Genomic DNA, 24544 nt, shown 5'->3' on the forward strand with positions numbered 1-24544 from the left:
TTTGATAGAAGTATGAATTTATTGACATCAATTTCCTTAAGCTATTATTCCAACACAGAGAAAGTACTGAAGAGCTGAAGACAATGATAATAAACCCACAAGATCTGAAGTTAAGTCTGCAAGACCCACCCCCTCTGAGAGAGAGAGAGAGAGAGAGAAAGAGAGAAAATATGAGTAAGTCTTCAAAAAGAATCTGGAGACTGCTTCCAATTATAGCAAGAAGTCATGACAGTTGGACAATTTAAGCATTTTATCCAGAAACATAGATCTATTTCATAGATACCAAATCGATTACCATATAATTGAGTTTGAAAATATACAAAATATCTGTTGTTCTTACATACTGAAATTAAAACCTAATTTTAAAAAGTGCACAGTAAAAACAGCGTAAGGAAACCTACAATATCCATGGTACATGTATTGTTCTCCATTTTACTGTCAACATTAAATTCTGTATTTGCCTTACTGGTTACAAATATATTTTAAATGTTTCAAGGCCATTTACAACACTGACTAGTTTACTAAGTCCGACAACACCCCAGCTTCCTGAAGGCGGCCAGCACTGGACACTGGACGAGGGGTCTGGGTCCTGTAGCTCCGTGCAACGGTAGCAGCTTTGGAAAGAAGTCGCCAACCATCTATGTGTAAACTATCGACTCTTGTTCTTTTTAGAATTTCCCTGTGCAAAGAAAAATATCAACAATAAGAACACAAACATCTAGAAAAATAACTCCTAGTTTATAGCCCAAGGTGTCTGGAAGGCCATACTTCTCTTTGGAAAATTTTAGCTTCCAAGAGGGAGAACTGCTGATAACCTTGCGTCGCTAAGCGTCGCTAACTTTTAATCAAAAAGCAGTTTGTTACTTTTAACTCCCCCACTCTCTTATTTCCATGGACCCTATCCCCCTGAGGACTGAGGATCAGCAACAAAGGAAGAAAACAAAGCTATCCGGGATTTATCAAACCTCAAATACTCATTTTGTTCCACAGACGGGAAGTTTATTGATTTCAGACACTGAATAAAAATTTTTAGCCTACACAAGATTTCTTTGTTGCTTAACAAATACCTTCGAAAGAGGTCTTAATAGATACTAATTTTGAATATGTGCCAAGTAACACCCCAATGGTAGTGATCTGAAAAAGGAAGCTCAGATACTGGCTGAAAATGAGCTAAGGGCAGATGTCTTAACTCATTCCCAGTCCCCCCACATATGGAGATTTGGACTTTCCAGTTTTATGTAACTTCCCTTCTTTCTGGAGAAGTTCACTTTTTAAGAAAACATTGTAACTCGATTCCTATACTTAACTGTTAGGTACAAATACATTTTTGTCATGTGTGTGGTTAATGCTTGCAGAACACAAGCATTAATAACAAGATGATAGCCAACAAATAGTTCCAAGATGTTTACTTGGCATCCAACAGAGACCATGTCAACTCCACCATAAGATGATGCTCCAACAATCTAAATTACTAACAAACTGGACAGGGGAGGGCGCAAAATATAGGGATCATGGAATGATCATAAAAAGGTTAACAGAGGGGCGCCTGGGTGGCTCAGTCGTTAAGCATTTGCCTTCGGCTCAGGTCATGATCTCAGCGTCCTGGGATCGAGCCCCGCATCGGGCTCCCTGCTCAGCGGGAAGCCTGCTTCTCCCTCTCCCACTCCCCCTGCTTGTGTTCCCTCTCTTGCTGTCTCTCTCTCTGTCAAATAAATAAAATCTTAAAAAAAAAAAAAAAAAAAGCCTTCTGCAGCTCTAGAATCAGAAAAGCTTCCCTAAAATCATTGTTACTTCTTTCCAAATGTCAGGCATTAAACCAGGCTTTTTCCTAATATTCAAACTAATGTACGTGCTTTCTACCATGACAAGGAACATAACCTGTGAACTAGCTGTTGTCCTGCTGGGACATCAAGAAAAAGGCCAAAGGAGTTCCAGGAGGCAAGATTCAAGAGGACCGACCCCCTCACTCATCACCTCCAAGCTCGTTTCCTGAAGCACAAGTAACTGAAGAACCATAATCAAAACCACACTGTCTGGCTACAATCATTACAAGATGCCCCAGGAAAGTATCACAGATGCTCTCCTGCTCTCTCTCCAAAGTAGCCAGAGGCAGATCAATAACCTGAAACTACACGGGAAAACAATATTACATAATGCGGGTTCGAATGCACTCACGGGACAGATCTTCCAAGGAGACACCAACTGAGCAGAATGCTGCCCTCACCACCGCTAGCCAATGCTAAAATCAAGCCATAGTGTGTTCATCTCTATTTCCTCTCCAGTGCCAGCACATAGAAGGAACTCAATACATGGCTGCTAGGTCAATGACAGGCAACAGCAGATTTCCAAGAGCATAGGTTAGAGACGGTAAATCCCCACTGGCAGTGGTACATACTGTCTGAGTTACAAAATGTGCAAAGCATCTGAGATGATGCATGAAACCAAGTTCCTGGCTTCCTGAAGCCTACCTTTCCCAGTAAAAGAGCATATCTATTATGTTACAACAACAGACATGGGATATGCAGATATGCACTTCCACATACAGGTACTACCAATATCTACTGACCCCAGCCTAGACAAGCAGTGGCTTTATGGGAAATGAAATCAAAAGAAATTTCTGGAAAAGGACAAGATGTTCCTAGGTTATATGGATGTGTATGAAAATAAATCTGCTAAAGAAGGTCATTCTTCAACAGCACCATTTTAGACTCCTATATATAAAAAAAAGAATAGCCATCATAACCTCCCTAAAAGTCCCCCTAAATGACGAAACAGTAGCAGAAATGCCAAAAGTGCCAAAAATCAAAGGACATAGTATTAAGCCTTAAAGGTCAGACCTTCTCTCAACTTACAACTCAAAGAAACTGAATTTTACTTTTGGATAACAGGACAAATGATATGAAGAAAAATCATTTAAAAACACTTTAAATCTCTTAACCTTTGCTCCTGAAATGCACAGCAATGAAATACCTTATATTAAATACATTACATATTAAATATTATATTGCAGAGAGACTCCCTCCTTCTCCTCCCCTACCTTACTGGACATCTTCAGTGTGTCAATCTCTTCTCTCTGTTTAGATAATGTCTCATTCATGCTGCATAGGTGGTCACTCATCATACTTAACTGATCCTCATAACTCCTCTTGGTAGTTGTCAGCTCATCCTAAATGGCAAAGGAACAGAGGGAAAAAAAGAAAAATCAAAACCCCACTAGTCACACCACTCCAAAGCTTTTTTAATTTATAGAAGGAATTTGAGAAAAGCAACCTATCAAGATGGCCTATCTGATCAATTAACATGAAGGACAAGCCACAGGCCTAATAAGAGCACAAAATTAAAACAAATGGGGGGGAAGGTTTTCTTTTCAGCCTGCAAAATATGTTCTGAATCTCTTTGCAAAAAGACTGTCCTACATCAGGTATAAAACTGTCACAAAAAAACAAAAGGGCTACATTATCTTTCCAAATCCCTTCGGGTTTTCCAGAGCCTTTGGTGAGGTGGGCAAGTCTGTCTCTGGCACATTCCCACCAGCCCAGTACCTACTGGCTCAAGGCCCTCAGCCCTCAGGGCAGGACCCTCCCTGGGAGAAGCACCTTTGTCTGGCTTCCCATCTCTCTGCTCTCTCCAGCCCCTTAAAATCTAATCCTGTGCTCCTAGCTAATCTGATAAACTAATCTGAAACTAGGAGGAAGCAGGTGTTACTGTGCTAATGTATTTTTTCTCCACCTGTATCATGTTTATATTTAATAGAGGCTTTCTGGAAACAAGGCTTCAAAACAAAGCAGTGAGTAAGGAAGATTATTTTGCTGCCCTAGCTTTCAGTTTAGGCCAGTTTTATGAAACAGTAAAGAGAAGGAACAGAGTCATGTGAACAGAACAAGCGTCCAGCCCACCATGACAGGGATTAGCAAGGGGTGGGGGTGGGGGGGGGGGCGTAAGTATCATCTAAGGAAATGCTGACTACAAAGCTCTTGAAAGTAAAATCAAGTCAGAGAAACAAGCCATATACGACTTTTTGCCTGACATAAGTAAGATATTACTTTAAAATGAGTTAGAAATAAACTGGTTGGAAAAATGTATGTCTAGCGGGCGAACGCCACTACTTTGGAAAGGAAATGCTGACCCTGCCGCCCCAGAACTTCCAGAGAAAACCATATGAACCCCGTGCAGGGAGCACTTCTGAACCCACCTGAAGTCTGCCGATGCTCTGACCCGCTACTTTCATTTCTTCTGTCAGTGCCTCTTTAGACTTTTCAGCCAAGGCCAGTCTCTTCGAGAGCGCTCGGCACTGTTAAATCAGAAAACATCCCATGACCTCAGAGGGCATTTCCCCAAACCAAATTCACTTCAGGCCTGTACCACACACTGGAGTACACATAAGATGTGGTCCCCCTCACACCACTTTAATAAGGAAAAAAATCTACCAACCCAAGCTCGTCAAGGTTTCTCCTAGCTCTAGCCTGATGACCAGTAGTTACAAACAACTTAAGAAGTTTTTCTGTTGTTTTTTTTTTTTAAGATTTAATTTTTAAGTAATCTCTACATCCAACGTGGGGCTTGAACTCACAACCCCAAGATCAAGAGCGGCACATAATACTGACTGAGCCAGCCAGGCACGCCCCTTAAGAAGTTTTTATACATTTACCCAGGATTCATTTATACTCACACTGGAAGAGAATAGAAGTGGTTATTTCAAAAGTTATCAATGGCATCTGACCATGCAAGATGAATCCTAAGGCACTTTTCTTGTGTTTTAAGTCCTCTATTAGAGACCACGTTACAGAACAATAAAAGCTTCACAGCCCCAGGCTACAGATTAGGCTCTGTAGTGAGTGCAGGAATGCAAAGTGAAGTGAGTGCAGGAATGCAAAGATCCCAGTGCTTTCTTTGGAGTTCTACCAAAGCTAGGCTACCCAGAGACAGAGCTGATCAAGAAGAAAGAAAAATTCTGTCTCTCACTATTCAAAGACGGTGTGCCATTAAAAGGCTTGCTACACTTTCTGATAAGGCCAGGCGACTTTGACAAGGAGGATCTGTCGAGACACATCTGAATCTGTGTCGACATCAGACACTCAGACTAACCATTCCAGTAAAGTCATATGGAGGGGGTCACCACTTCCTGTTTATAAACAAGGAAAAACTAGGACAATGTAGAAATTCTTGTAGCACATTGTGCTGAAGACATTTACCAAGACAAGCAAATCTCTTGGAAATAAAAGAGCCTCAGATATTCCCCAGCTACTCATTTCATTCCTCACAAGAGAATTTCAGGAAAGTTCTGCCAGTCAAATCAACCACCATCTATTAACCAAACATCTACTATGTGCTCAGCACCACACCTGAAACAGAGGGAGAGAGTTTTGCAAGGTATGGGTCTTCAGGGCGATGGCAATCAAGCCTGAGACGATACCTCAGAAGGCAGTTAGGGGCCCAGACAAGGACAGGATTCCCAGGCTCAGAAGCTCAGCCCTGAGGTCACACTGGAGGATTTTCTACAGCGCAACCAGCTGTTACCAAAGAGGGAGGTAATGGCGGCTGGTGAGCAACACGGAGCTAGAGACATCATTTATTTCAGTAGGGAAGAAGCAGCAAAGCCCCTCTCCACTTTGAGCAACCGGCCTCCCATCAACCTCTCCAAGTCCACAGTACAGGAGAAAAATCACGCAGTCCCAATAAAGGGTGCTGTCTTTTCTTTCTCAAGTTCTTTAACAACTTAAAGCATCATAATTCTCCGTCTGCCATCTGTAACTGACCTTTGAAAGTTTTAAATCAGATACCTTACAGGTATTCTTATATGTTGAGCGACAGCCATTCTATCTTATCATTTGTCTTGTACTCTGATTTCTGTACTTTCTTCCTTCATTTTCTCCCTTGTAATTAATGAACTGTGTATGATTTTATTGAGTATCTTGCATAGTGTTTTTCTAATTCTCCTAAGAAAATGAATTATTTGGTTAGGGAAGAAGAAAATGTAACAAAAAGTAAGATTATATAACAAAGGCTTAAAACATTTAACATTTTTCATTTCATCATTTATAGGGCCTCATTTCTACAACTTGTCACTTAGAAATTAAAGAGTATTAAAAAAAGAAGAAGAAGAACCAGGCATATTTTGCTTTTTAATTTCTTTGCATGAAAATTCCTTGACTTGTGAATGTCTACCTGCCTGTAATTCTCTAAAACAAGTAATCACTCGAACATCTGTGATGTGACCATAGGAAAGGCGACCTAGAAGTCTCTCAACTATCTTTCGGTAACCTGGAAATGACAAATCAGTCCTATATTTATTGAAATGAAGATTTTTGATTGGATATAGGCCAATCAATATGAACTCCAACCAAATTCACATGGATGCACAGACACAGACATCTCTCTTCCAGTGAACAGCAGGGGACCTGGATGGTGACCTATTCCTGCCCGGATTGGGAAAAGCCACCAAACCGAATTCCCTCTCCACTCACCTCAGCATAAAAGTGCACTGACTTACTGTCCGCCAGCTGTAGTTGAGAAGTCAGCTCCACTATCCTGGCCATGTAGTGATTTTTAATTAAGTCTTCACGAGATTCCACATCTGGAAGCTAAACAGAGCACACAGAACTAAGTAAATAAATGCCAGTGAAATGAAGCAGTTCTAGAAAAGATGACCATCACTCTAGAAGAAGAAGGAAAAAAGACAACATTTTGTACATTTTCATGTGAAATCTGATGGGGAATCATAGCTTCCCTACCCCTCGAAGAAACTTCAGACAAACCAGGTAAATGTATATTCCACATTTCTCTTATTCAGCATCCTGCCTATGTCAGAACAAGGTTGTGGCTTCAAAAGAACAGAGCAGAAGTGAAGTACTGGGAGGCCCACGACCTTTGGGGCCATGTCCCTCCATCCACTTTGACAAGCCACAAACCTGGCCTTCAAAATCCCCATCCATCGGACACCTGCATCCTCCTCTCAGTCGGAGAAGGCACAGGACAGGGAGCATTTACTAGAACCCCTAAAAGCCAAACATTCTTTTTTTTCCCCCAAATTATCTTAAGACAGTTCTAATACTCTTAAACACACTAACCAATTACACTATTTCTATAATGAACAGTTTACAGCCCTTGTCCCAGACCAGTGTTTCTTCTAGTTACTCTAGCAATGGTATGCTATAGAGTTTAATTTAAAAACATACATAGAAGTTCAAGATTACCTAAAGTAAAAGGCTAATAAGGAAATCAAAGAGTTTACCAACCTACTGGAACTGTGTTTACCAGCTTGTCACACTGAGTAGAAAGCTGAAGAACTTCAATGTTCCTTGAGTGGTTATTTATAAAGTTACATTTTATAATACTTCCAAACTCAAAAGCCAAATCTGACCTGGGTTCGCTCACTTGAGGGGTGGGAAGAACTCACAAGCACACTGTTGGTCAAGGCCCTGAGAAGCCCTGTTCCCCAGCCTGCCCACTGGGAGGGCTGATGCCTCCAGCCTCACGCAGGATGCCAGCCAAGCTGCTGGCCAGGCTCCCACCACACCTTGTCAAACTGCCAAGCCAAGTCATTCAACGAGGCGATTACAAAAACAGGCTATAATTTGTTGGTGACAGTTAAAGTAGAACCAGAAAGAAAAGCAACATGGATCCACGGATGGAGGAGAAAAACACTGGCTCCGCATTTGCTAGAAACGTCAGAAAACCATTTCACAAGGCTGACTTCTGCAGGACTTTGTGAATAAACACACAGCCAAATATTTACAAACAAACGTGACGCCAAGCACACATTACCTCGTTGTCAGATGTCCTGGTTAAAATCCCAATCTAGAACATAAGAGGAAAAAAAGCTTTAGAACAGACTGTTTTCACTTCCAACACAATAGCTGCAACACTTGTAATACTTTCTCTTCTCAGTTCACACTGTGTTTAAGTGCATGAGTGCAGACCTAGAAGATCACCTGTCTGGTCTTCTACCTACCAGGAAGCTGTACCTACAGAGAGCTAACTGCGTTCCCCACTTCCGTCATGAGGCAGTAATGGATAACGATCACTATTTCCTATCAAAATGCTGTAGTTCTTTTCACTGAAACCCAAAAACTGCCTGGGAAGAGAAAGGAAGAACAGCTTTGACTCATCTTGTCATTTCTATGCCTATTTCCAAAGCAGTAGACAAGGAGGGGTAAAGACAGTTTTATGGTGACCATAACAACTGAACATTCCAAACAGAAAACACAAATAACACTCTATTGAAAGTTCAAAAGGAGAAAGAAGAAATATATGCTTTGATACAATGTTATGACATTAGTAAGTATTCACACTTCAGATTTAAATTAATGAAAAAGAAAATGTACTGCCAAGTTGTTTAAAGCTTGCTTTTGTGGATTAAGATTTCAAAAACAGAGAGTCATGAATAATGATTTCAGGTTACTGTCCAAGGTGGAAAGGCATGTGCTTGGGCATAATAACCTAAGGAAATGCAGAAACTCAGTTTCAGTGGATTCTGATACTCTCACAGATGACACCCAATAAACAGTTTTCACAGATTCTAAATCATCTCCTCAAGAGTATTACTCTTAACAGTGAACCGTATATCAACTGAGTGTATGCTAATGAATGTCATGCCCACCTAGCTGTAAAAAGGATCATTTATAAGACTTTTTTTTTTTAAAAAGAACCATAATTTTCTACTCACTGAAGCAGAAGTAGCAATTAGTCTTTCTCTTTTAGTTAAAAACTGTCTGTGGTAACACGCCAACCATTTAATTTTATATATTTAAATACGACTAGACTACATTTGGCAAAAGAAACTCTTGAGTGTGCATCTATATTCTGCCTCCCCACCCTTATCCCCTGACTCCCAGGTTACAATCTGAGAATGTGTTACAGCACACAGACCCACAAAGAAAAGGTATTATATAAATGGAAGGAAAACTTAATGTACATAATTTCAACATTTTCTCATATGATGCTAATGGGAGTGTAAACTGATACAGCCTTTTTAGAAAACAATTTGGCATTAAAAGGTCAAGAAACTCTAAAACATTCACGCCTTTTGACCTAGTAAACTCTAACCCTGAGATTTACATCCCAAAGACATCATCTAAGATGCAGAAAAAACCTTATGCATAAAAGGAGATGGTATTTAAAATAGTAAAAATTATAACCAATGTCCACTTACAGGCAAACTAAGGTATATTTTATGTAGAATACTACGCAATCAACAACTAAGCTTATACAGATTTCTGATAATATGATAAATGTTTGTGTATTCACATTACCCTAAAAGGTTTGAAAATTTTATATAGCACAATATCAACCATGTGTGAAATTCTGCAGGAAAATGTTAATGGTAGTTGCTTGGGTATTCAGGAGCATGTCAACTTTTTTCTTCTCTTACACTTCTGTAGTTTTTAATTATCTACAGTGTACATGTACTCTACGAGTGCTTTTTAATTCCAGCAAGAACCAGAAATTTGTATTATTCTGTGCTTTTCCTTTCCTGGGGTTACTGCCATCTTTTATTACGATAAATCGGCAGGTGGCTAAAAGCTCAAATTTTAATGACAAACACTATGCATTCAACTATTGAAGTGCCATAGGGTTAGAAATAGTATTTCTATATGATGTAACTTTTTCAGTCCCAAGGTGCTTGAACCAAACTAATCTTCTGAGGGCTTGTAAGATGAGCTTCATTAGTCAGTTAATTTTAAAATGGGCACAGACTTGCTCCGGACACCTGAAAGGAAGGACACACAGAGCTGCGTACTTAGTTCAATAAGTTCACTAAGGGCAGGTGGGGACAGGAGGATAAAAGAAAGGCTGAAAAGGAGAAACATCAAGGAAGGCAGAAAACACCATCACTTTTTTATCTCAATGGTCTCCAGGCTGTTTTTGGCAGGAATCCTCCACGTACAGGATGGAAGAAGAGTTACATGGTGAGACCCTTCTCCTGGCCTGAAATACTCTTCTGCTGCCTTGGACTCCTGTTCACTTTTGAAACCCATTCATGTTACCTCTTCTGTGCCATCCTCCCTGTGCCCTCCAGCGGCCTCCTCTGTGACCCCACAGCACTCCACAGATGTCTACCCATGCCTGTGCTCCCTTAGATTGAAAGCAACAAAGACCTACTGTGAAAAAGGAAAGGAGGCCAATCATGTCTTGGTTCTCTAATCCTGACCATCACAGACAACACCCAAAACTGGGGTTCACGGAAACTGTGGCACCTCAGCTGTACCTGAAATCATGGGTAGAATTCTGAATTCAAGAAAGTCAAGGAGAAGGAAAGAGGAGTTGGAAGGCAAAAGCTTGTGAGTATACAGGTGATAGGGGTTATGGATGAACAGATATCAAAAGAAACAGCTTGAACCAAGACAGGGAAGCAAAAATGCAAAGAATGTTATCAGCGAAGAGCTCAGTTTGGCTTTGTACAAAGAGATGTAGAAGACAGGGCAAGAAAGGTAGTCTGGAAAAGGTACCCACAGACCGAGAATGCCAAACAAGTGAGTGGATTATATTCTATAGATAACAGGGAGCCACCAGAAGTCTAGAAACAAGAGAGTACATAATCAGTAATATACTCTAGGAAAATTACTTTGATAGCACCTTATGAGGTGGGTGGGAGGAAAGAGACCCTTAAGAGATGTGAACAGAAGAAATCAAGGCCATGTACACACATGCTAATTGGACAGACTACTGAAAGTAGTGACTTCCAAACTCACCAAACACAAATCACATCATCATCACTCATGGCCCAACAGTGCTCAGCACTAAAGGTTTCCCATGTCCCTGGAAATCCTTCTCACTTACATACCTAATAACCATGCTTGCCATTGAAGATGTTCAAATAAAGACAGGCCTGAACTTTCAGCAAGTGACATTAATGACTCAAATACACCAATGTTGCCAACTCCCAGCACTTCAAGGAAGGCAAGCAGTAAACAAATGACTTTATGTCAGCTGATGTGTTTTCTGACACCAATCATCAGAGCACAAGGCCACGGTTAAGAGGGGAGGGGAGTATGGCCCCAGATACCTTGGATTCCATCCTAGTTCCATCACTTACCAAGGGTGTGACTTTAGCTGAGTTATTTCACCTCTCTGTCCCCCAGTCTCATCTACAAAATAAAGATGACAGTACCTACAATATTGTAGGACCTGTGAGAGGACTGTCTGAGTTAACGTGCTCAAGGTCCGCAGCGCCAGGGCCGGAGCACGATCACTACATCACTGTTGTATGAGCACTCTTCCTGGTCTGGTCTGGTCCAAGTTACTCCCTGGCCACCCAAGCAACTCCACTGCTAGCGCAAGTGAAAGCCAAGGGAAGGAACAGATACAGGGAAGCAGAAAGAGAGGGGGGAGAAAGAAGAAATCCAACCAGAGGGAGAAAGGTCTGACCCGATCAATGAGACAGACTCTGAAGGGAAACCCAAAGACACCTGAACAGATGTCAACATCCTGCTATGTGTGTTGAATGTGCCCCTAGGCAGTCAGTCCGCTTCCCCTAGCCAGAGGCAACGTGCAGGACTCGTGTCTGGGACTCAGACCTGGGACCAGGGAGTCACTATAGGATCATCCTGTGAGCATGGTGTCCACACAAGTCAAAACCCTGAGAAGTTCAGTTTATGTTTTCTTGCTTTTCTAAAAATTTTAATTCTTTTTTTCTCCCCATATTTTATTAAGAAAAGTTTCAAATATACAGAAAGTTGGGGGGCAAAAGTTTAAGAAACATCTGTATATTGGGGCGCCTGGGTGGCTCAGTCACTTAAGCATCTGCCTTCGGCTTAGGTCATGATCCCAGGATCCTGGGATCGAGCCCCGCATCAGGTTCCCTACTCAGCAGGGAGCCTGCTTCTCCCTCTCCTACTCCCCCTGCTTGTGCTCTCTCCCCCTGTCAAATAAATAAAAAAAATCTTAAAAAAAAAAGAACGAAAGAAATATAAGGTTGTAAGATAACCTGATGGGTTTCTGTATTATATATATGTTGTGAAACTTTATACTGTTTAGGAATCAGGTAATTAGTTTAAAATGGTATACGTGGCCATTTCTTTGAAAAGGTAGACATTCAAGCCCTTGTTCAAAAACATAACCCATATTACAAATGTTTCTATGGGATGAACCATGAGAGGCTATGGACTCTGAGAAACAAACTGAGGGTTCTAGAGGGGAGGGGGGTGGGGGGATGGGTTAGCCTGGTGATGGGTATTAAAGAGGGCACGTACTGAATGGAGCACTGGGTGGTATATGCAAACAATGAATCATGGAACACTACATCAAAAACTAATGATGTAATGTATGGTAATTAACATAACAATAAAATAAAATTTAAAAAAAACAACAACAACAAAAAACAAATGTTTCTATGGAAAAACAAAATTACCTTAAATTTGACTTAGTAGACCTTTTCCAGGAATACAGTCCTCACCATGGGGAAGTCTCATGCAAAATCAAAGGAAATATAATGGAATAGCTTTTTGAAGGAGGCATCCTGCTTACCACTTGCTTTTTGTGGTATGTGTGGATTATACCTGTTTTACACTGACTGACCTGTTATTTATTTATTTATTTATTTATTTAAGAGGCAGGGCTGGTAAGGGACAGAGGGAAAGGGAGAGAGAGAATCATAAGCAGGCTCCATGCCCAGCGCAGAGCCCAACGCAGGGCTTGATCTCACATCCCTGAGATCATGACCTGAGTCGAAATCAAGAGTCAGACGTTTAACTGACTAAGCCACCAGATGCCCACACTGACATGTAATTTCAATGGTTCACACCAAACACTAGGTTAAGTCCTTAAAACTGGCATTACAAAAGAAGACACTTACCAGACTGGTGCTGTGAGCAGGCTCCAGCACAGCCTTGGCTGAGGCTTCTTCCCGGCCCGCCGCATTCACCCCGGTGGCATTTTCCTGGGCCAGCCCGAGCGCCTGTCCACTGCTCGTACTCCTCAGCTTATCTGCAATTCGCTGGTTTTCTTTCTCCAGCTTGATTTTGGCTAACTGTGCTTCCAACATCCAATGTTCTTTTTCCTGCTCCAGTTTAGAGATCTTTTCCAAACTCTGCTGAACCTTGAAAAGCAATAGAGTTCTGCACCTTAGAGGATGATGCAGATAAAACTTAGTGGCTCAAGAAAGGCTTCACAGAACATCACCCCCAACTACCTCCCAGAAGTAAAAACAAAAAAGCCTGATTGTTAAACACGGAAAAGGAAATACTGAACAAGATACAAAAAGCACAAACAGAAACTGAGTGGAGAGTAAAATTAAGAATCTCTATTCATCAAAAGATATCATTAAGAGAGTGTAAAGGAAAGCCACAAAATGGAAGGCATCTGCAAAGCATGTATCCAACAGAGGACTATATCTAGAGTATATAAAGAACTTCTACAAATTATAAGAAAAAGATGGACAACCCAGTAGAAAAATAGAAAAAAAAAAAAGACCTGAACAGACACTGAACAAGACTAAAAACATAAAAAAAGAAGGTATTCAATGTCACTATCAAGAAAAAGCAATTTAAAACCGCCTGCATGATTACAACTAAAAAGACAGAAAATACAAAGGTGGGCATGTTTGTGGAGCATTTGGAACTACCATCTAGTGCTGGGAGGACTGGAATTTGGGACAAACACTTTAAAAAACCGTTTGGCTGGATCTTTAAAGCTGATGACATCCTATCCTATGCCCCAGCAATTCTACTTCCAGGTGTATCCCCGACAGAACAGTGTGCATATTTACCAGAGACATGTGTAAGGATGCTCACAGTAGCACCAGGATAGCCAAACACCTGAAACTACCCAAACACTCCTTAGGCCATAAAAAAGAATACTGCCTATTCACACAATAGAATACTCAACAACAATGAAAATGGACAGATCACAATTACATATAACACGGATGAGTATTACAAATACGTTGGACAAAAGAAGCCAGACCTGAAAGAATATATGTTATATAACCTCATTTAATGAAAAGTCCATTTACTGAATTTTTACACTAATCTTAGAGTGCAGGATGATGGACCTCTTTGGAGGCAAGGAGAATAATAACTGGAAAGGGGCACAAGGAAGGCTTCTGGCAATTTTTTTTAAAGGTATACTTTACATAAAGAAATGTTCTTTTTAAAAAAATTTATCTAAGGTGCTAGTTACATCAGTATGTTTACTTGTGAAAATTCACTGGGCTATATATATAGGTGACCCTTGAACAACCCAGGTTTGAACTACGTGGATCCACTTATACAAGAATTTGTTTCAATACATACAGTACAGTACTATTAACGTATTTTCTCTTCCTTATGATTTTGTTAATAACATCTTTTCCCTAGCTTACTTTATTGTAAGAATGTGGTATATAATACACATAATATACAAAATATTTATTAATCAGCTATTTATGCCCTTAGTGGGGCTTCCAGTCAACAGTAGTTAAGTTTCTGGGGAGTCAAGAGTTCTACATGGATTATTGAGTGCACGGGGGGGGGGGGGTGTCAATGGCCCTAGCCCCCATGTTGTTCAAGGGTCAACTACACATTAAGTATTTGTATACTTTTTTTTAAGTATGTTATACTCCATTCAATAAGAAGTTTAAAAAACTAATTCTCAGGACAAATAAAAGTTTGAGACAATTACATGAAAATAAAAGCAAGCTTGCAGTGAGTTCCAAATGTTTTACCAACTACCATGGCTGAGCAATTACCAAGCAGCAGACACTGTTCATGGTACTTTCCTGACATTAACCCACTGAAGCCTCCCAGTCCTTCAATTCTCATTTCTCAAAGAACCGAACTAAAGCTCCCAGCAGCTGAACCACCTGCTAAGCTAGCAAATGGCAAAGCAAGGATCGGGACCCCATCTGTCTGGCTCACAACTGATTCTTTTCACTGTATCACACTGCCTCCCCTTGGCTCAATTAATCCTTCCACGACCCTGAAAGGCAGATATTATCCTCACTGCAGAGAGGCAGGAAGTGACGCCCAGTGCTTATCAGACTAGCCTGCAGCTGGTCAACAGCAGAGTGGGAAAAGCGACAGCTCTGAAGCCAGACAGCTCTCCCCACTTACTAGCTACGTTGGGTAAAAGCTGCTTACTTTCTTGGAGCCTTACTTTCCTTGATAAAATAAGAAGAAAATGGAAAATCAATTTTTAAAGTGTTCTCCATCTTATTGTTTATCCCAGGAATTTTGTTTTTCAGGAATTATTCTCTGAACTAAGTTTTCAGTTCCAACATCCTAGCATATCAATGTCAAAAAGATAAGTGATACGTGCCAGTATGGACAAAATGAAGTCTCGGGTGAATTTATTTGCACTGTCTTTTAAGATAAATACTTCCAAAACTTAAAGCAAGCCTGCTGTTGAAGGGAATAAGTCTCTGACAAAAGCTAAACCAGTGTCAGCGGGCACCAACTTCTGGAAAAGTTAGTCCCTCCCACCTCCACCTAGCCCCCAAGTTCAACTGCCCAACTAACTGAATATTGGAAACTTTCCTTCCTGATCATTTAAGAAATAAAAATAACGGAGTCTCTAGCTCCTCGCCCTTTTTTGCCTTATTATTCCCGACATCTAAATCTAGTGCCTAGAGAAAAAAAGAATCACCGTGTCCCAAGTGTGTTGATATTACTTTAGTGGCAGTTATACCACCAACTGAATCAAGATGACATTTAGAGTATCAACAAACGTTCTTCAGTGAATTATGCTTATGGCGCTTTTTAGCATGTGTTAAACCACTAATTTTACATGTTTACTTATATAACCTTTTAAATTGTTGTGTTAAAAGCCTTTTCCAGGGGATTTAACATTTATGCTCTTTTAACAAGTAGCATGATTTGCCAGGCACCATACCTGTTGGGCAAGGCCTTCTCGACTTTCCGTAGAGCTAAGAAGGACCCGGCGGTTTGCCAGTGCTTCTTCATAAGGCACAGACTCCACAAGGGGCTATGGAAAAAGCATCATAAGAATTCAAGAAAAAGATCATATCATTCTCTGATCCTACCTACACAAATAAGAATCCTAAGTGGGGTTCAATAATAAATTCAGATACACACCAACATACACTACTTCATTTACTAATGTGACAAAGAATTTTTTTTTTTTTTAGATTTTATTTATTTGACAGAGAGAGCACAAGCAGAGGGAGAGAGAGGGAGAAGCAGGCTCCCTGCTGAACAAGGAGCCCGATGTGGGACTCGATCCCAGGATCCTGGGATCATGACCCGGGCCGAAGGCAGCCGCTTAACCGACTGAGCACCCCCAGGCGTCCCAGACAAGGAACTTTTTTTTTTTTTTAAAGATTTTATTTATTTATTTGACAGAGAGAGACACAGCGAGAGAGGGAACACAAGTAAGGGGAGTGGGAGAGGGAGAAGCAGGCTCCCCGCTGAGCAGGGAGCCCGATGTGGGGCTCGATCCCAGGACCCTGGGATCATGACCTGAGCCGAAGGCAGACGCTTAACGACTGAGCCACCCAGGCGCCCCAACAAGGAACTTTTTTAAAGAAAAATAATGAAGAGGGACTTGTCATTCCAGTTATAATCTACACTAACTAAAGCCATAGGGACTTGTACCGAATACCATATGATTTCACTTCTATGTGAAATCTAAACAACAAAACAAATAAAAAAAAAAAAAACAGAAACAGACTCAGATACAGAGAACAATCAGATGGTTGCCGGGTGGAAGGGGAGTGGGAGGATGGGCAAAATAGGGACAGGGGATTAAAAGGTACAAACTTTCAGTTATAAAATAAATAAGACACAGGGATACAAACACACAACGCAAGGAATATAAATAATAAGTAACAACTTTGTATGGTGACAAATGGTAGCTAGACCTATCTTGGTGATCACTTTATAATGTATACAAATGTTAAATAACTATGTTGTACACCTGGAACTATATAATATATGTCACTTACATCTCAATTTAAAAAAAAAAAAAAAAGCAGATTGTCAGGAGATGGGGGCAGAGAGGCAGGAGTAAAGATTACTAAGGGGCTGGCACCTGGGTGGCTCAGTCGATTCAGCGTCTGCCTTCAGCTCAGGACATGATCCCGGGGTCCTGGGATCGGGTCCCACATCCGGTTCCCTGCTCTGCGGGGAGCCTGCTTCTCCCTCTGCCTCTGCCTGCCACTCCCCCTCCTTGTGCTCTCTCTCTGTCAAATAAATAAATAAATAAAATCTTAAAAAAAAAAAAAAGATTACTAAGGCATTGTCTTGACCATGATTTCAAGGGTGCAGACATATGCCAAAACCTATCAAATTGTATACTTCAAATATATGCAGTTTTTGTATGCCAATTAAATCCCCAATAAAACTTTTCAAAACAAACCAAAAAAACAGACAAAGGAAGACAACAGAAGATCTAGAAACAGACAAATGTAGAGACAAAAAATGTACTATGTGATAAATGGTGCATTTTTTTAAGTCAATGGAGAAAGGACAGATTATCAGATAAATGCTATAAGGACAACCAGTTAATAATTTAGAAAAATAACTACTTAGATTCCCTGTTTCACACCTACATCAGAATGAATCCAAGACGGATTAAAGACTTGAATTTAAAAACTGAGACCATGAAAATAATGGAAGAAAATGTAGGTGAACATTTCTGTAATCTTGAAAAGTACCCCTGGCTGAGAATCACCACCATAAAGACTGGTTTAATGATATAAAAATTAAAACTTCTATTTTGAAAAAAATACTACAGCAAACTGGGGGGAAAATACTTCCAACACAGACACAGGATTAACATTTTTATTATAAAAAAACTAAAAAATAAAATAAAATTCTTAGTATAATAGGCAGCTCTTTCAACCCTAATTAGGAACATCTATCTAAAAATAGGTCAACAGTGAACAGAGAACTGACAGAATGAATACAAACGATAACTTTATGAAAGGACGTTCCACTTCAATAAGCAAAGAACTGCAAATTAAAATAACAGTAAGAAACCTCTTGTCTCTGAGATGGATAAATATTAAATTCATGGGTTAAATTTATACTTCTACTGCTGGTAAACTATAAATAGGTAACCTTCTGAAGTGCAATCTGGAAGAAATGTGCCAAAATTTGAAAGAGTCACACACTTTGAACCGCAATTCCATTTTGGGAAATTAATCTTAAACATATAATTAAATTAATTAGACAAATATAGGGACATAGGTAGCCTTATACAGTGCTAGACGGGTAAAACAGTACAGCTACTCTTTTATTTTTATTTTTATTTTTTTTAAAGATGTATTTATTTGACAGAGAGAGATAGCGAAAGAAGGAACACAAGCAGGGAGAGTGGGAGAGGGAGAAGCAGGCTTCCCGCAGCGCAGGGAGCCCGATGTGGGGCTCGATCCCAGGACCCTGGGATCATGACCTGAGCCGAAGGCAGACGCTTAACGACTGAGCCACCCAGGCGCCCCAGTACAGCTACTCTTAAGGGCAATTTGCAATAAATATTAAAATCTAAAATGTGCAAACCACATGATCTAGAACATTCTACTACTCAATATTCCATACATGTACCTGAGGCATTTACAAAGTTATCCACTGCAGTATTATCATAACAGTATTATCATATCAAACTGGAATGAACCTAAATGCCCACCAATAGGGAATACGTAAATGAGCCACAGAACATTCATAATATAGAATTCTATGCTGTATTTAAAAGGAATACAGTAGCCACCATATGTAATGATACAGATTTCTAAAACATTTTTTTCATTTTTTTAAAGTATAACCTGACAATGTTAGTTTCAAGTGTACAACATAGTGATTCAGCAATTCTATACATCTAAAACATTTTAATTTTTTTTTAAGTTTATTTTTTTTAGTAATCTCTACACACAATGTAGGGCTCAAACTCATGACCCAGAGATCAAAAGTTGAATTCTCTTCCAAATGAGCCAGCCAAGCACCCCTAAAATATTCTAAATGAAAAAATCATGTGGCACAATGAAACATGCATTTAGGTTAAAAAAAGAAAGAAAATTCTATTTATTGTATATTGTCTATAAGTTTATATAGATGCATGTAAATGCTCCAAGATTTTGGAAGGTTACACATCAAACTAACTACTATAGTCACCTCTGGAAAGAAAGTGAAATTAAGGACTGTACTTTACCTGTAATGTAATATAAGAATGTGTTTATTATACATTATGTGTAACCAGAAGTTTTAAAAAATAAGGGGGGGCGCCTGGGTGGCTCGGTTGGTTGGGCGACTGCCTTTGGCTCAGGTCATGATCCCGGGGTCCTGGGATCAAGCCCCGCATCGGGCTCCCTGCTCAGCAGGGAGTCTGCTTCTCCCTCTGACCCTCCCCCCTCTCATGCTCTCTCTCTATCTCATTCTCTCTCTCAAATAAATAAATGAAATCTTTAAAAAAAAAATAAAAAAAATTAAAAAAATTAAAAATAAGGGGAAAAGGTAAAAAACAAATGCACAAAGTTGCAGGTCCAAGTATATCTACTGTAGCTCTGCATGTAACAGTGAAAAATAGAACACAACCTAAATATCTACAAGCAATGGACTGGTTAAATTACGACATATTTACAGAATGAAATACTATAACAATTTATATTTACAGACATATATTATTTGATATATAAAAATCACAATTTTTATATCTCCAATTCACTATGAGGAAAAAAACAGATTCTAAAACAGCGTATGGGGGCAGCCGGGTGGCTCAACTGGTTAAGGGTCTGCCTTTGGCTCAGGCCATGATCCCAGGGTCCTGGGATCGAGTCCCATATCATGCTCCCTGCTCAGCGGGGAGCCTGCTTCTCCCTCTCCTTCCCCCTCTGGCCCTGCCCCCTGCTCGTGCACTCTCTCTCTCTCCTCAAATAAAGAAAATTTTTTAAATAAATAAATAAGTAAAACTGTATGTATTCAGATACACTTTGCTTTTTATAACATAGACGTGTGTTTCCTTGTGCATGTGCAGCACACATGTACTACAGTTTTTCTGGATACAGATATACTCTAATAAAAGTTAATGGTAGCTACCTCTGGGTGGTGGGATTCGGTGCAATTATAATTTTCTTCTTCATGTACTGCTTTATCTTCTGATTTCTTTTATTTATTTATTTATTTACATTCAATTAGCCAACACACAGCACATCAGTAGTTTCAGGTGTAGTGTTCAATAATTTATCAGTTGCATAAAACACCTAGTGTTCATCACATCAGGTGCCTTCTGATTTCTTTTTGCAATAACCTTGTTTTCTTATATTCGGGAAAGAATTATACATGTATTTCCATTTTTTTGTTTCTACAACTCTGAGATTTCTGAAGTTGGATACTTACTGGCTGCCTGGCTGCCTCATTCTAGACACTCCTACCAGGCACTTGGGGACATGAGTCCAACATGGCCTATGTACAGATCACATGTTAATTGAGGTTTGGGTCTCTGTCACCTTCTCCTTCCCGAAGACCTCCCCCAGTACCCACCAACCACCCGTGCCCCCAGTTGTGTAAAATCTAAACGATATGAACTGTGCAAACTCTCGCCATTCTCTGGAATGATGCCTGATTTTCCTCTGTTGTAAATTCAACAGCAGCTCACAAACCTTTCTCAGAGCCTTCATGTAGGCAGCAGCTTTTTTCTTGTACTGCAGCATGCATTCAGCTGAACGAGGACTAATGAAGTCACTCGCTGCTTTAGGCCCGTAGCTCAGAGAAGCAATGAAGTAGTCCACGTTGTTGCTGAAGAAAGATGCGATCTAAATCAAGTGTGACAAGAAGACAGATTTTGTTTTCCAATAATATATCTAACATATATACCTAATAGTTTTCGGACCAGAGCTAAAGGTGCTGAGTATGGAAATGAAATTTCAACACCTGCCCCAAAGCCCACATTTATTTATTCCTAGGGCAATGATTTGTAATAAAAAGACAATACCAGTAGAAAGATTGAGACCAGACTTCTGATAGGTCTTAAGGTAAACAATTTCTTTTCTTCCTGAAAACCAAGACTAATTCTGGTTTATTCTGTAGACGATGTCCATGAGCTATTTACCTCATTAATTTCTGCCACTACTCTCAAAATATCCATGTTTGGATTTATACATTCTATTTGTATTTTAACTTTGAATGCTTCAAATTCCAACATGAGACATGACACGGCATCTTGGAATATGTTCACTCTATTTAAACTTCATTTGTGAATTACACATATAATAAAGACTAGCAATTTAGTAGACCCTGTCATTAACAGATTTAACATGAGTTAAATCTGTGTAAGCAGCCATGAAGATCCATGACTGAACCATGACTTTGAATCTACAGTGCTGTATGAAATGGTGATATAAATAAAAATGTCTGAGAAGGTTATTAGCCGGAAAAATTAAAAAGTGTTGGCTACATTAAAGAATACCCTGTTTTGATAAATAAGAAGTGACTTATAGAACAAAATATCCTACACCTTGGCAAGAAACTTTGCTTACTTTTTGAGAAACTGCTCAAAAAGTAAGTAATGAATCAATCACTAATGGTCTGAAAGGTTTTATTTTTCATCATTTTACTGTATCAAAAGAAATTCTATACTAGGTAGTATTCAAGAAAATAAAGGATTCTAAAAATCCTGAGTCTTATATTCCTTGTAAACGACATGGACGGTTTGCGTTTGGGTCACTGCAGGATACGGTGAGGTTTATTTTCTTTCCTCTTTCTAATATTTCTACATTTTCTAAATGTTCTTCAATAGGCATATATTACATTTTCTCACTGGGCTTCTAAAAATTACAAACTATAAAATTTAGTTTGATCGAATCACATTAGCTAAGTATTAAGCTGCCACCAACTAACATTAGTTCAGATATTTATTTCAGTTAAAAAACCATTTACAAAAAATTCAGAATGAAGATCGTAGACCTGTCCTTGAGACAACATTTTAAAGTTTCAGGTAAAGCAAATCTAAAATTAGCTGTGAAGGATCCAGGTATTTAATATTTCAGAGTTTTCATAAAAGTTGAAAAATGCAGAGACTCCTCTAAAATGCCAATGTTCTCTTTTTCCAGAATTTTTTGTAATTGAATCAAAGTTAGAATTATCTTCAGAAAGCTACAGCATGCCTGTAGATGCAAGTGTTCAAAAGGGGGCAATAGGGATGGTCTTCTTGCTGGAGAACCCTGTAGGCACAGACCTGTGAGCTGACAGAACCTAAAGAGAACACCTTTTAATGATGGCCCCAAGCTCTAGCAAAGTGTCACTGAATATATAAAATGATCTGTGATCACTTCTGATTAACTTAATTACCTGAAAAAATATGTTTCTATAAGAGGCAACCTGTCAGAAAAATAATGGTATATAAACACAGACAGAGAAATTTCCTTGAGAAATTAGGATGCATCAACTGAAATAAATGGGCTAAGACAGCTCTGAATACAGTCCTTCCAGTTACACATATATGGGTAGTTCTCAGAGAAATCTGAATCAGCAAAGCTGTACTGAGAATGTGACAATTGCTGAAATCAGAATATCCAAGAGAGAATTTTTAGAGAAAGTGCATTTTGGTCAGTTTATAATAATAATTAAGTGCTTAATGAGCCAAATAATCATTATCTAATATTAATGGTTCAATGAAAAGACACATGTTGAAGTCACCTTAAAAGCACTTGTTAGGAAATAAAATCACAGAAGCAGCACTGTGACAAAAAACTAGGAGAGAAAAAACCCCAAAATATTAACAAAGGTTTTATTGGTTCTTTTTTCTTTTTATAGAAGTTCCCAATTTCTATAAAGCAGACATTTGATATGCACAAAGATGTACACTGATCATCAAATATCTCCCTAAAAACTAAACTGTGAGCAAGCGACTCATTACAAATGCTAGTAACAGTCACTCCCATATTGCTTTAAATATTGTGTAGGGAGAAGGAAAAGGGAGACAACTTTATTTTACAAAAAAGTCTGATATTCCAAAAATCCTTTTAAAGGAGCTTACTTAAGAATTAAAGTTCATGTCACTATAAACCGAGAAAACTTACCTTTCCTGCTCCATTTGTTAATGCTGCTACTGATGACAGGATACAGTCATTAGTCGTAATGAGCTTCTGTGTTGCTGTTGGAAGTTCATGCTCTATTGTAGCTTTCTGATTGTAATGTTTAGAAATATCTATAAAAGCAATCAAATGAAAACTCTTACTATCCATATACAAGTTGCACACAACCAGCCCATTAACTTCTCATATCTACTCTTAGAGACTTACACAGTAAATTTGAACAACAACAAAAAAAGGTCCCAACTCTATCAGGATTGTCCTGAATATCAACTAGGTCACAAATCCATGTGGAAAGACTAGAGACAAGTGAGGGTCTGTGTCTCTATTACAGCCACCAGCCTGTGGCTCTGATTATCCCTCATCTGAGTGTTTGCCCTTCTTCTAGGGCTGGGTAAATGACCCTGAGCAGTTATTTGCCAGTTAATAACGCTGTTTTCATAGTCTGGGCAGGCACAGATGAGAATTTATCTAGTCCTCCTATAAGCTAACTGTGAGGCGGGAACAGAACGACCCACAGAGGCACAATGCCCCCAATCCTTACTGGCCCGCAGCCAGGTTGCTGGCACACACCCTGACACTGACACCGACAAGGGTCTGCACAGCCAAACCAGGACTGAATGCTCCCGTGGCTGGCTGCCCGGGCCACCGCCCCCAGTCCCAGAGTAGTACAACAAAGCCTGCGGCTAGCAAAGCACAGGACACAGACTTAGACATAAAAGCGTTAAAAGAAATTGCAGTAGGTGAAACTGGCCAAACAACTAAGCTTGGCGTTTTCTGGGTCTCTGAGAAAGAATGATTTTGTCCCAAAAATAAGGATAATGGGAGAATTCGTAAGACAACACTGATTTACGAGGAAGGGTAATGGTATTTTTAAATAATAAAGTGTTCACAATTCATTCTCCTCTGAATTTTTTAGAATACTTCAGGTACAACAGCATGAATTATCATTATCAACAAAGCTAAAAATAAATCACAAAATATGAAAATTTTTATAACAGGTGTGTATGCCGAGAATTGCATTTATTCAGAATCAAGGAATCTAGCTGATTTCTGACTGGATAATTAAAAAGAAATAAGACTAGTTAGAAAGAAATGGCATTTGAGATTTAACCTGATATGATCATGATATGTTAACACAAAAATCACTGTTTTATGAATAGAATTATTTTTACTAAAATTTTTAAACTGGGGAATTGTTCTATTTATATATTTAATAGACATAAATTTGTAAACTGTAATTTAAGATAGTTTTAGATTCACAGAGAAGTGACAGAGACTTCCTGTATACCCTTTAGCCAGCGTTCCCTACCGTTAACACCTTACATTACTATGGTACACCTGTCACAGCAAAGGAGCCAGCTAACTGGTACATTACTATTATGTTTATACTTTTAAAAATAAATGATTATCCTCTATATATTCCTACGATATCCAACTGAATAAAAATTCAATTGGAACACTGAACATTTTTTTTTTAAGATTATTTATTTTAGAGAGAGAGAGGGAGAGCAGGCGACAGGGAGAGAATACTCAAGCAGACTCCCCGCTGAGCACGGAGCTCAACGAGGGCCTTGATCCCAGGAC

The 24544-nt window shown here is 39.4% G+C and overlaps 1 protein-coding gene across 3 annotated transcripts in view; it reads right to left on the bottom strand.

Annotated features, from left to right (window-relative positions):
• Positions 1-24544, bottom strand: part of PPP1R21 (protein phosphatase 1 regulatory subunit 21) — a 61335-nt gene continuing 36791 nt past the window's right edge. For all 3 annotated transcript variants that reach the window (XM_032411014.1, XM_032411016.1, XM_032411015.1), the window contains exons 14-22: positions 22946-23073; positions 20528-20680; positions 15808-15900; positions 12794-13036; positions 7765-7797; positions 6465-6581; positions 4193-4291; positions 3038-3166; positions 1-679 (exon numbers count right to left, since the gene is read on the bottom strand). In XM_032411014.1, the coding sequence (XP_032266905.1) occupies positions 650-679; positions 3038-3166; positions 4193-4291; positions 6465-6581; positions 7765-7797; positions 12794-13036; positions 15808-15900; positions 20528-20680; positions 22946-23073 (1025 nt within the window). In that variant the 3' untranslated portion in view covers positions 1-649. The remainder of the gene's footprint in view (positions 680-3037; positions 3167-4192; positions 4292-6464; positions 6582-7764; positions 7798-12793; positions 13037-15807; positions 15901-20527; positions 20681-22945; positions 23074-24544) is intronic.

Source organism: Phoca vitulina, unplaced genomic scaffold, assembly GCF_004348235.1.
Source record: "Phoca vitulina isolate PV1807 unplaced genomic scaffold, GSC_HSeal_1.0 scaffold12, whole genome shotgun sequence".
Taxonomy (NCBI): domain Eukaryota; kingdom Metazoa; phylum Chordata; class Mammalia; order Carnivora; family Phocidae; genus Phoca; species Phoca vitulina.